We start from the raw sequence: 12,210 nt of genomic DNA, 5'->3' as shown, positions 1-12,210 counted from the left end.
AATACTGTTAAGAAATGTTTGTGTTACTGTGAAATTGGATAAATCCTCATTTTCTAGGTTGTTTGAATATATAATACTGTCAAGAAATACTTATGTTGCTGTGAAACTGAATAAATGCTGATGTGTTATTTCAAAATCAGATAAATCATCATACTTGTATATTGTTTCAAAACCAGATACATCCAAAATAAAATTCTAATTATTTAGGAAAATATAAATTTTTTAATGTTCGTATTTTACATATGGTACAGATCTATCCATCCCATTCCTAAATGTTACAACAGTTCCACTATTTAAAATTAATTACCGGTATACAATAAGGTTATAATGTTTTTTGTGTTTCTTGAAAAAAATGTGATTGTGATGTAGCTGCTTTACAACTATACGACTCAAGTATAAACTGTAAAGGTATTCCATCCCAGGATTATGAATTCAAATACTGCCAAGATCCGAAGTCTGATTAGTGTAATATGTAGGTAGTTGGCGATGTATGCAATGGAGGGGGAAAGGAACTGGCCACCCTACCCCATTATCTCCTGTTCTAGTTGCCTCATAAGTGGTGGTGTCTTGTTGGTATCACTTGTGAGCTTCAGACCTGTCTTCGGACAGTTGACTGAACAACATACTGCCAACACAGATGTGAGATACACGAAAACTATCTGGGCAAATATTCTGTGGATATTTCCACTTTACTGTCATTATTTAAGGTTTAACAATCAACTTTAAGTGGCTTAAAGTTCAATTTACCATTACATGGCTACAATAATTAGATCTGAACTCTTGGTTTTATGACTAGCAACAATAACCAATTTTGATGAAAAGGAGAAAACACTGTATCACTTCCACAGACACGGAAATTATGAATTCCACAGCAAAATAACATTAATAAAATTCAATACTTCATTAGTCTAATTAACGGAAATCTCATAAATTGGCGGGAACTTATAGAGCATTAGGCAAGACACTTGAAGAAATGAAGTATAAGTTTCAATATTTTATCTCTTTAAAAATCTATTAATAAATATATACATAAAATATAACGTTAGTTTCAATAATATCTTCTGATCCTCAACATCACACTAGTCTGCGTCTTACTGTTCCTGCATATTATTTTCTGTCACAATCGTATTCATTCCCATTTTCAAGTACTTTTTGACTTCCTTCCTCCTTTGATAAATAATCAGATATCCATTTCAAAATTTCCTATTTCCTTCTCTCTTCTCTTTTTCTTACACTAATATTACCTTAATTTCTAAGTTTAAATGTCATCTACAACAGTGTGTTGCATCTTCATGCTTCTTTAATTACAGTATTTATATGAATTTATTCTTAAAAAAAAAAAATGTTCAGATCTTCCTCAATAATCTATTTTTGTTACAATTAATTTAATATTATTCATTTTCAGAGCCATAATTGTTTAGTTTTTTGACAACTGTATTGTTCTAGTTTTATATGTGATATATTATATTTCTATCAGAATGCTACTGAAGGTACAAATTTTCTTCTCAATCTTTTGTTTATTTATTTATTATTTTAAATTTTCATCTTCAGCGATCAATACTCTTTAAGACCTTTCCTTTAAAAATACAGATAAATACGGTATTTACATCTTTATCAATAATGTATTGTTAGTCTCTATAATTTGTGTGTGTCTACGAATTTCCTGGTAATATAATGCAGTCTTATGCTATAAGTGTCTCAAAAGCCAGAATGTCAATCTAAAAGCCAGAAGATAGAAATCAGTATCAATATTTTAACATTATATACAAAACATTTCTTTACATTTTACATTTGACAGTCTTGCTGTATATATGCACACTTTGGATCAGAGTCAGCAACAATATCACACAAAGATGAAACAAATGGATATAATATAATAAATTAAAAGCAAACACTGATATAAAATTGTACATACCTGAAAAACACCAACGACCTGTTGCACGGGCGAAGATGAGCATGAAGACAATGATGAGAAAAATCAGGATCGCCACCACAATGCCGATGATGGGGCCTGTTCCCAGTTCCAGAGATCCTGTTTAAGTACAAGTCTCACTGTTAGACAGCTTGTTTACTTACAATATATCCAAATTGTAATTAGTTGCAGGAAATGGGACCTAAAGTCGGATATTTCATTTCTTTTTTTGTGGCTTCAAAAGAGGATGAAATACTGAGCATTTAAAAAAATTCATGGTTCTAGGTGCTATAGTTTTTAATATATTACTTATTGAATGTTGATATTACATTGTGTACTTTTCGAGAAAAATGCAATTAAAGTTTTCATTTGTTTTGTTAGCAACTATAAGAAAGGAATACCTTCAGACAAACTTCATTTAACATAAAGCTACAATTCACGATTTTAAATTCTTCCAGATTGGAAAGCAGTTTGTAAAAGCAGACTTGCTTGGAACAAATTATTATAGGTAAACTCAATAACTACGAGCATGACAAATTTGTGAGGATTAAAATGATAAAAATATGGTAAATTTCCCAAGGAATCTAGATGTAAACCGAGATCTATCTGGTATTTTATTCGACTGTAAATCGAGCTAAATAAAATTACTATAAACTTAAAAAAATATATAGGATAACATGATCAGGATTTGTTATTATGTTACGATTGTGAGAAGAAAATAGTGGTATGTAATTACATTTGGACTTCGATTGTAATTTATTGTTAAAAAGGCATTTACTTTCCATTCCTTAAGAACAACAAAGTCATGCAGAAAATCAAATTCGTTGCAGCCAAATTGCAATATCCTCTTTCTGTGAGGCAGTAATATATGTACCAGTAACACACTATTTCCAATAAGATGATACACTTTTACGTTAATATTATGTTCGACAATATATTTATTTATTTACAGCCATGAAACATATAAATGCAATAGGCATTGTCAAATAAAAAATAAACAGGACATGTAGGATTACAATAATAACTATACATTCTTTATATTGAGGTTAAATAATCTTCAATATTATATAATGATCAACTGATATATTTGTTTTTAATTTCTACTTTAAAAAGTCTCAGCTTTAGATGTCTAATACTATCTGGTAAACCATTATACAGTTTTTTTTTATAAATTTCTACAAAGCTGCTATTTGTTGTGATGTAGCCTAGTTATACTGTCCTATTTTAAAATAATTTTTATGCCTAGCTGAGTAGTTGTGCACTAAACTATTTGTATTGAATTCATTAATACTGTATCTGTTTGTACATACATTAAGCAACTTAAAATACCTATACTGGTACAAAGATGGTAGCGGTACAGTTAAAATTTCAAGTCTTCTAAATATTACGAATTATTCTTACTATCCTCTTTCGCAGATTTAATAGCTTTATTATTTTGAGATCATTACCCCACACTGTTATTCTATCAATGCGTGAAATCTGAAACATTTTTTTTAAACATATGTGATTAATTTTACCTTGAGGCTCTGTACTGGTTGAAATGATGATTTTGTAACTTTGCGTACCCACATCATTTGTAGCTTTTAACGTGTATTTTCTGTCCACATCTTCAGCAGTGACTCGGTATATCCGAAGCTGAATTTCCCACGTGCCATTTCCCTGTTTAACAGAAAACAAACCGTGAATTCATAACATTTATATTCCAGCGAAGTAAATGTACCATCCTGTTTGTTTTATCAAGTTATTGACAAAATAAAGGAAACTGCAGTGCTACAGAACATAGCCAATGTCTGTGTGTGGTAAACACGATTTACTGTAACCTCCTCATTGGTGTATATGTACTCGTACGTACTGAACTGAAAGACATTCTGGATGATGTTAAATATTCGTAAATTTTACGTAGATAAGCTCTTACAGAAATTACCTACTTCTTTATTTACTGTATTTCATATTTTTACGATTAGAATTGAAATACTGTCGTAGTAATATATGGATGTCATAGCACGAGATTCTATTATCAGGCAGTACATCTCACTTGAAGATATGTGTCAGAGGAAAAACAATAATTGTTTGTATACATCTGAAGTCTGATTAGTGTAATATGTATCTAGTCAGCGATATAATTATACAATGGAGGGGGAAAAGGATGGCCACCCTACCCTATCAACTCTTGGTCTAGTTGCCTCATGAGTGATGCCTTGTTGGTGTCACTTGTGGGGTCTAGACTTGTCTTAGGACAGTTGACCAAACAACAAACAATAGCACGAGATCAAACTTCCGGGATAAAGGTCGTGCATCAGCCAGTAAAATGCTGCCTATAACGGCAGAAGCAGAAATTAATTATTATGGAATCTAACTTACAGAAGATGTTGAAAGTGTCATTCTTCTGCTCGTATACAAGATTGAAAATATGTTGTCACTTACTCGTCTAAGCTCATCAACTGAAATTCTCCTTATTTCATGCTCAGTATTAGTCTAGAGTTCCTTTAATGTATGCATATTCGTGCGAAACGCTTTGTCTTTCAAACTACCCATAAGTAGAGAAATTAAGAAATGGAGAAAGGAAGGAAATATTAAAAAAAAGAATAAAAAGAGAAATAAAGAAATCAAGAAATGTAGGAAGAAAGGAAAAGTGAAAAAAAATAAAAGAAAAGAAGAAATACAGCAATCAAGAAATGGAAGAAGAAAGAAAATGCCAAAAAAAAAAAAAAGAAAAATTAAATAAAGAACTGGACAAAGACCTCAAAGGGAGTAGAGTAGGGAGAATGCGTAACACGACTATGGGCCAGTGCACTGTCATTTCCCAGGATGTATATGCCATGTACACGGTGAGCATAAATGATTGCCCTAGTTTGGGGATTTTTTTATAGGTAAACCGTGAATGATACAACAATGGTACTGATATTACCAAATAAGGTATCACTCAAAGTTTTATTTGAATTTATCCGCGCGGCGTAATTCCACTTCTTACCGGTAGAGGACCTGAGTTTACAGAAATGGCGACTGGTGTTGAGCGTGCATTTGTAGCGTTGGAGTTTCATTCCACAAGATCAGTCATAACAGTGCAGCGAAATTTTCGAACAAGATTCCATAAAGATCCACCAGACCCCAAGACCATTAGACGATGGTACAATCAATTAATGACCACAGGATGTCTGTGTAAAGGAAAATCTCCTGGTCGGCCACGCATCCCACAAGAAACAGTTGAACGTTGATTTTATCTATCAACAAGACGGTGCTCCGCCTCACTTCCACAATGAAATCCGGCAATTCCTGAACAACAGATTGCCAAACAGATGGATTGGTCGTATGAGCAGAGACAATATGCAGCTATTGTTCTGGCCTCCACGTTCCCCTGACATAACACCCTGTGATTTTTACCTGTCGGGATATGTTAAAGACTCTGTTTTTGTACCTCCATTACCGGCAAATCTGCCAGAGTTACGCAACTGCATCATCAATGCCATCGCTGCAATCAACATGGATACACTTCATCGTATATGGGACGAATTGGACTACCGGCTTGATGTCTGCAGGGTCACAAGGGGAGCACACATCGAGCACCTATAAGGTATGTTAAAAAACTTGGAGAGTTTCTCTATCTACTTGTATACCTAAATATTTTCTATGTTAAATCGTTAGTCCATAAATAATTTTCGTAACTAGGGCAATCATTTATGCTCACACTGTATATGGCAGTTATATATTTTAATGACCCTGTACAATCGGGAAAAATCTAATTGCAAAATTTATACATACATTACATTACATCGTATATACACACATGCATACATACAGTAAAATCCCTCGTAACCGGCACCCAAATAACTGGCAATACCAAAAGAACGGCACTTTTGGCTAGGCCAAAAAAAAAAGTTTAAATCTGCCACATTGCCACAGTCTGGGCCATCAGTTCTGCCACATTAGGAAGTTTGCATGAACTTTTATTTTCAGTGAATGTTCGAAGCTAAAATTAGTGTATTATTTGTGTTGTGTGATGTGTTTTAATAAAAAAAAAACCACACAGTTTTTATGTTTATTGAGTTATGTTTGGGCCATCAGTGTTGCCACATTAGGAAGTACACACGAACTTTAATTTTCAGTGAATATTCGAACCTAAAATTAGTGTATTGTGTTGTGTGATGCATTTTAATAAGGAAAATCCACACAGTTTTTCTGTTCATTCAGTTATGAGTAAGTGATAGAGAAATAAGCTTCACGTGGCTGCAATTTCAACATTTGGCACCATGAAATACGAACTTTTTTTTTGTATATACCGGTATTTATTCAATTATCCGGCAAAATCTCGTATCGGGAACTAGCCTGGTCCCTTTGGTGCCGGATAAGAGGCATATTTTTTAAACTGTAAGTTTTGAAGTTTATAAAAGCAACAGAGACTCGATCCTCTTAAGTTACTGATTTACAAACTATTATGAACCCCGTGATCAGCGTGTTTATACATTCAAATTATCTGTATTCTGTACCTGTTTTGGTCACATGTGTAGCACCTTCTACATGCCAAAGAAAATTATATGGCTGTCATTTTGAAGCAATGACTGCAAAAGAAGCATTATTAAGAGAAATCCTGCCCCACAGCCACTCAATTCAACTGTGCCAACTAGAGTGATCATCTTACTGCCTGTTCACATCAAAGCTTCACATGACACTGGTTATTTGTCTGGGAGCAGCTGAAATTTTAATGGTTGGCTTATAAATGGCAGATGCTGTGCCTAGTTCATGTACACATATGGTTATTATTATTAAGAAAGATGTAATTTTATGTAATTTTTTTATGTTGAGTGCTGAAATTTAAAAAAAAAAGTGTTTTTTTTTTTTTTTTTTTTAAGTATATTGATCAGGGAAGATCCAATGCACCATTTCATTATACGAATCTTAGTTTCATTTTAAGGTTTTAGACAATTATCTTTATGTGAGGCCCGGATAAGTGTTTACTAAAAACAGAAATTATTTTTAAATTAAAAAAAAAATTCTGGGCATATTTTAATATAAAATTAGAGAAAAATTGTGCACACGTATTTTGGCAATACCTAACTGACGTAAAATTTTCAAGATGATGTAAATAAAAATTGTAGAAAGTACAAAACTCAGTACTGTGTAATCTTAAAACCTTAATTTCATTGGCAGTGATTCGGTGTTCATATTGGTTAAGCATGGTCCAAGCTTCTCTAGACATATAGGAGAAATGGTCTCGCCAATGTTTTGTAGGCCTTAATTCAGTTATAGGGCCTTTGGTCCACTGCGTTTCGTCCACTTTTCCTTTTGTCCACTGATATATTTGTCCATTAAGTTTTGTCCACTGACCATTTAGTCAATTTTCATGCTTCATCCATTATATTTTCGTCCTCTGACCATTTCGTCCACTATGGTAAAAAAAAATAGACGACATGAAACATAATTCATTTGGTGAAAAAGTAATTATTTAAATTTAAATGTGTTGTTGAATGTACATACTGTTTGTATTATAAACGTGATTAATCATAATTTTCTTTTTCCTGAAGGACTTCAGCGGGGTTAATTTTTAAACTACATGAAATTCCTCACAGATATGCTTCCAGCCGGCTGTTGTTCTTGTAGTCTTCATACTGTGTAATCATTTCCCTGATGCGTTCATGATTTTTGACATATGTCTGACTTAATGGTGCATGGACTCGGTGTGTTCTCCCAACAGTTGAGTTGTTGTTGGTGTTGTTTTCTAATGCCAGGCGTTTGACAATAAAGTCATTTGACCTCTTGCACTCCAATATTTTTCAAAGATATTATCATGGTCAGCCACTGAAGCACAGATTTTGAGGTGTTCCGAATCAATTTCTTGGTTTGAGTTGCACAATGGGCAGTAAGGACCTGCTCATTTGATTCCTGTTCATCCAGCAAGACTTCCAAAACTTCCAAATGCTGGTATGATTAACAACCATGAGTTTTTTAAATTTACTATGCCAGCCTTCGACAGCATTGTTAATCCTCTGTTCCTACTCAAGACCGCTTGTCACATTCCATAACCATGTTTCCGGTGTTGTAATTGTAGATGGGAAACACAAATATGTATTTTAAGATGGACGAAAGGTTATGGACAGAAAAGGTGTGGACAAAATGTATGGATGGACGTAAATTGTATGGACCAATCGGTTGTGGACAAGAGAATGTAGACAAAAGTGAGTGGATGAAAGGTAATGGACGAAACAAGCTGTGGACAAAAGGTAGTGGACGAAAGGCCTGCAAACCCTTAATTCTAGAGTGTTTCTGGACAAGAGAGAATTTAAAAAATGTTATTAAAAGCATTTACTGCAACTATTCTGTTTTCCTAATAGATTATTTTCCAATTCGTTTGCTATTGCATGTAAGACGCAACACTATAATTTATTACATTATTGTTCTGCTTTATGAATCGTAAGACAGAAACCTAGTAGGGAAATAATTCAATCATAAGAAATTTAAGATCTTGGTTGGGGTTCTAGTATATCGAGAACTGGATATAATTAATATATCTATAAGTTTATAAATAGGTATTAAACGAAACCTCTCCTTCCCCAGGAAGAAATGGTGCGTACACCACTGCTAATAATTAATACATAGTTATACCCGATGTTAGAAACAATTCATAGAAGCAAATCGAACCAACGAAATTGTTTCTTAATTCCCACTGTTGCATAATAATATAGATTGCATTTTAAGCTGATTCGTGCATCTCTACATATAAAACAATAGATAGTTATGTGATGAAATAGCCTGGAACACCTGCTAAACAATGTCGAGACAATGACATGGGCTTTCTCACAAGATGTACAAAAATGATGCAATACATACGAGACTCTTAGGTCCCAATGCTTCAAACCGTTGTGTAGAGTCCACATTTCCTTCAGGAAGCGTTTCCTGTCCAATTGTCCATGAACAATGAGGTCGTGGATGGGCTTGTATTGGGACTGTAACCACGCCTTCTTCCCCGACCACAAAGCCGAACTGTTCAATTGCTCCATCTATTGGACGAGGTGGAACTGAATAAAACAGAACAAAAGATTAGAGCCATATAACATATATTTTTACATCATATATACTACATAGCAATCAATATAACCACTATTTTAGATATAGCTTATCAAATTATCCATGATCACATTTCTTACAGATTTCTTTCTTTCGAAAATTCGTAACATCGATCTCGTTTACATACCACATGCGGCAGAAAAAAAAAATACGTACTTAAATAATTGAACATAACAGAAAAATTGTAGCACATCTCTCAAACAAGATGTGTGGTGTATAAACGAGATTGATGTTTCAATATGCCATAGTTCCACATCTGCTCTAATTGACATTACAGAAATATGTAACGCACATTAATAATGACTAGTGTCATCAGTGGCGTAGCGTCAATGTAAGCTAAAAAGCTTAGCTTCCCCAGTTAATAATAATTTCATAATAAACCTGCAGTTTATGAAGAAAATTATTTATTAATTTTAATAGAATTCATATTTACGCATTAAATATTGTGATGCGACAGCTCAGGATGATTTGAGATGCAGCAGTAAACAAGAAGCCTGCACACACCAGCTTCCAAGCAGACTGGTTTCTTCTGTGTAATCCACCCCGCAGATTTACATCCCTTTCTAACTAAGCTACCCTAGTCGCAAGGCACGCAATGAAGCTAGCTTTAACATTTAAAATAAGTAGTTTCCGAGTTATCCCTTTTCGTCAGTTGTGTTCAGTTGAAGTGTTAGTGTGCATTGTGGCTGATGTAATAAATAATGAGCGAAATAACAGTTCCTGACACTAATTTACTTGAATTTTTTTAGGACAATTGTATTATCAAAACTGACTTACGAACAAAAGTGTGATTTAAAAAACAAATGACCGACTCCCTTGCTGTGAATGAAGGACACAACCAAAAGACAGACGCATACTTACGTAATGATACTAATATTGTGATTTCTCTAAGTATGACAGGGAGTGAGCTAATGTTATACGTATACGTGTCTATTTGTTAAGAGATATGTGTAACCGTGAAATCATATTTTATTATGTATCATTTGAGGTCGTGCCTTATTGGTGTTTCTTACGATGTTCCAACCAATCTTCGACTGCTAACTTGAAATTGACTACTATTTATTTTAAGACTGTATTTTTGTAATACGTTTTCTCATATTGCATGAAAGACAACTTGAGTTAGCTTCCCCTGCTCAAAATTTCATGCTACGCCACTGAGTGTCATCAACAGCCAATATGTTTCAAATCACACCTCAACCCTCAACTATATTCCTTATGCAGCCTAATAACTGATATGAGATGCTGCAAGTAAATCAACATATAACTATTTGAATCAAGCATACGATTTCAAAAATGTCTGAGCAAGTGTATAAAATAGAACAGAACTGGTGTCATTTAGTGATATGTACTGGGCAGCCAAAGAAGAGTTTCCACATGCATTCCAAGAATTTCAGGGCTTTTAGTGGCAGTTGGGGATAAGTTTACAGTTCACTGCGGAAATATGTTATACAGTCAGCAGTCAGTGTGCCATAACTACTATTATATTAGTTAGCTGAATTACTTTTTCTGAATAGCTAGAGTCGATGGCAATTCTGAAGGCGGTAGTCTGCTAGCGTTTGCGTCAAGAGAGACAGATAGAGAGGGCAAGGCAGCGTACAACATTGCCACATCGTACTTCACGAGCATGTGCAATACAAATAGCGCAGGAGAGAATTTAAATTATCAAACGACAATAATGACCTTAGCCGTTGATTACTGTAAGCATGACACCAAACAAACCGTCTTTCCTTCACTAACAATATTCTTTGCACGTTTCTCAATCCCACACCACATGTTTCTATAGTCGTTTCTTGCGCGTTGGCAACATTGCAGTCAGCAACAAAATGGCTGGCAGCGTTCTGCTCGTCAACGTTTTTAAAATAATTATACACCTTAAACACTATTTTCCGCGCCTGCCTGTGCAATACTTGTCTTTTTACAGTCTCTTCTTCCATTTATTTATCTTACACATACACAGTAAATGTTAGTTTTACTTACTCAATGTACTGAAACACTCACACGTGAACAAACAAACTTTGGAAGTACTTGTTATAGACTTATTCTGATTGGTTCTACTGTACAAGTTTGTGACGTCACATACCTGAAATGCTACGGCGCATGTAGCAGCTGGCTGCCTTCCGAAATACCGTCTAGTCTAGTAGATAGAGATAATTTGTATAAACAAAAGCCGCCCTAAATAAGGGTTCGATAGATCGGCCTACTAATCAATTTATAAAGAATAATAAGTAAACAAAACAATTTTGTGACACTTGGAAAGAAAAAGAAAAAACATTAAGATAAGGAAACGTAGGAAATCATTTACAATAAAAATTTTGTTGGGTACAAATGATTACTAATTATAGCTAAGGATGATTTTAACACGTGAGATCCTATGGCATCAATCGTTGCATCAGAAATTTTGTATTGTTTAAGTTGATTTAAAGTTTCACGTGGGATCGTGCCACGGGCACCGAACATGAGCCCAAAAACTGTCCAATGTGTAATGTGGTATTGTGCTCCAAGATGCTGACAACAAGGCTCATATATGACTTGTTTTTCACGACACACCTCTTGTGGCTGTTGCTCATGCATCTCAAAACGGATTGTGGGATCAAGAATGACACCCTTATCCTTCTGCCAATCAATTATAATGATATCAGCCCGTCTAGTAGAGCCATCAGAAGAGACGCAACCAACCTCCTCATAAACCTCATAGGAAGCATTCTGACTGATTGAAGCTGCGATGAGAGAACGAACCGTATTATGTCTGTTGATTCGGAGCAATTCTCCATGATGGCAGAAACCCAAGACGTGAGGAAGCGTTTCTTGCTCGTCACATCTTCTGCAACGGGTTGAGTCAAGAGTTCTACCATGGAGAGTACGTACAGGTATTGTATTACAGTTCATCTTAATGGCTTGCGTCCACTGACTGCTCGAAAGTCCCTTTTTGGTTGAGATCCACGAATTACCTTTCTTCCAGCGAGAATAGAAAACAACTCCCAAACCTTTACTTTTCAATTTGCTCCATTGATGAAAAGAATCTTCACGCAATGCTTTTCTTAGTTTTTGAGAAGAAAAACGTTCAGAGCAATCGAAGGTAATTGGTAATTGTTTGATGCAATGTTCAATTTCGTTTGGAAGATTTCGAGTGGCTGCTACATGAGGGTTGTCAACATGTAAAAGTCTTTGACAAATATTTAAGTGCTGAAGGTAAGCTTCCCACTGGGCTTTAAATACTCCTAAACCTCGCAATCTTCTTA

At 34.7% G+C, this 12,210-nt stretch overlaps 1 protein-coding gene across 4 annotated transcripts in view; it reads right to left on the bottom strand.

Annotated features, from left to right (window-relative positions):
• Fas3 (fasciclin 3) overlaps window positions 1-12,210 on the bottom strand; it is a 368,573-nt gene that overhangs the window by 84,157 nt on the left and 272,206 nt on the right. For all 4 annotated transcript variants that reach the window (XM_069828844.1, XM_069828846.1, XM_069828843.1 and 1 more), the window contains 3 exons: window positions 8,735-8,922; window positions 3,430-3,571; window positions 1,916-2,032 (listed from right to left, as the gene is read on the bottom strand). In XM_069828844.1, coding sequence (XP_069684945.1) covers window positions 1,916-2,032; window positions 3,430-3,571; window positions 8,735-8,922 — 447 coding nt within the window. The remainder of the gene's footprint in view (window positions 1-1,915; window positions 2,033-3,429; window positions 3,572-8,734; window positions 8,923-12,210) is intronic.

Source organism: Periplaneta americana, chromosome 6 (assembly GCF_040183065.1).
Source record: "Periplaneta americana isolate PAMFEO1 chromosome 6, P.americana_PAMFEO1_priV1, whole genome shotgun sequence".
In the NCBI taxonomy this organism is placed as follows: domain Eukaryota; kingdom Metazoa; phylum Arthropoda; class Insecta; order Blattodea; family Blattidae; genus Periplaneta; species Periplaneta americana.
This window is presented reverse-complemented; position numbering and strand designations above follow the sequence as displayed.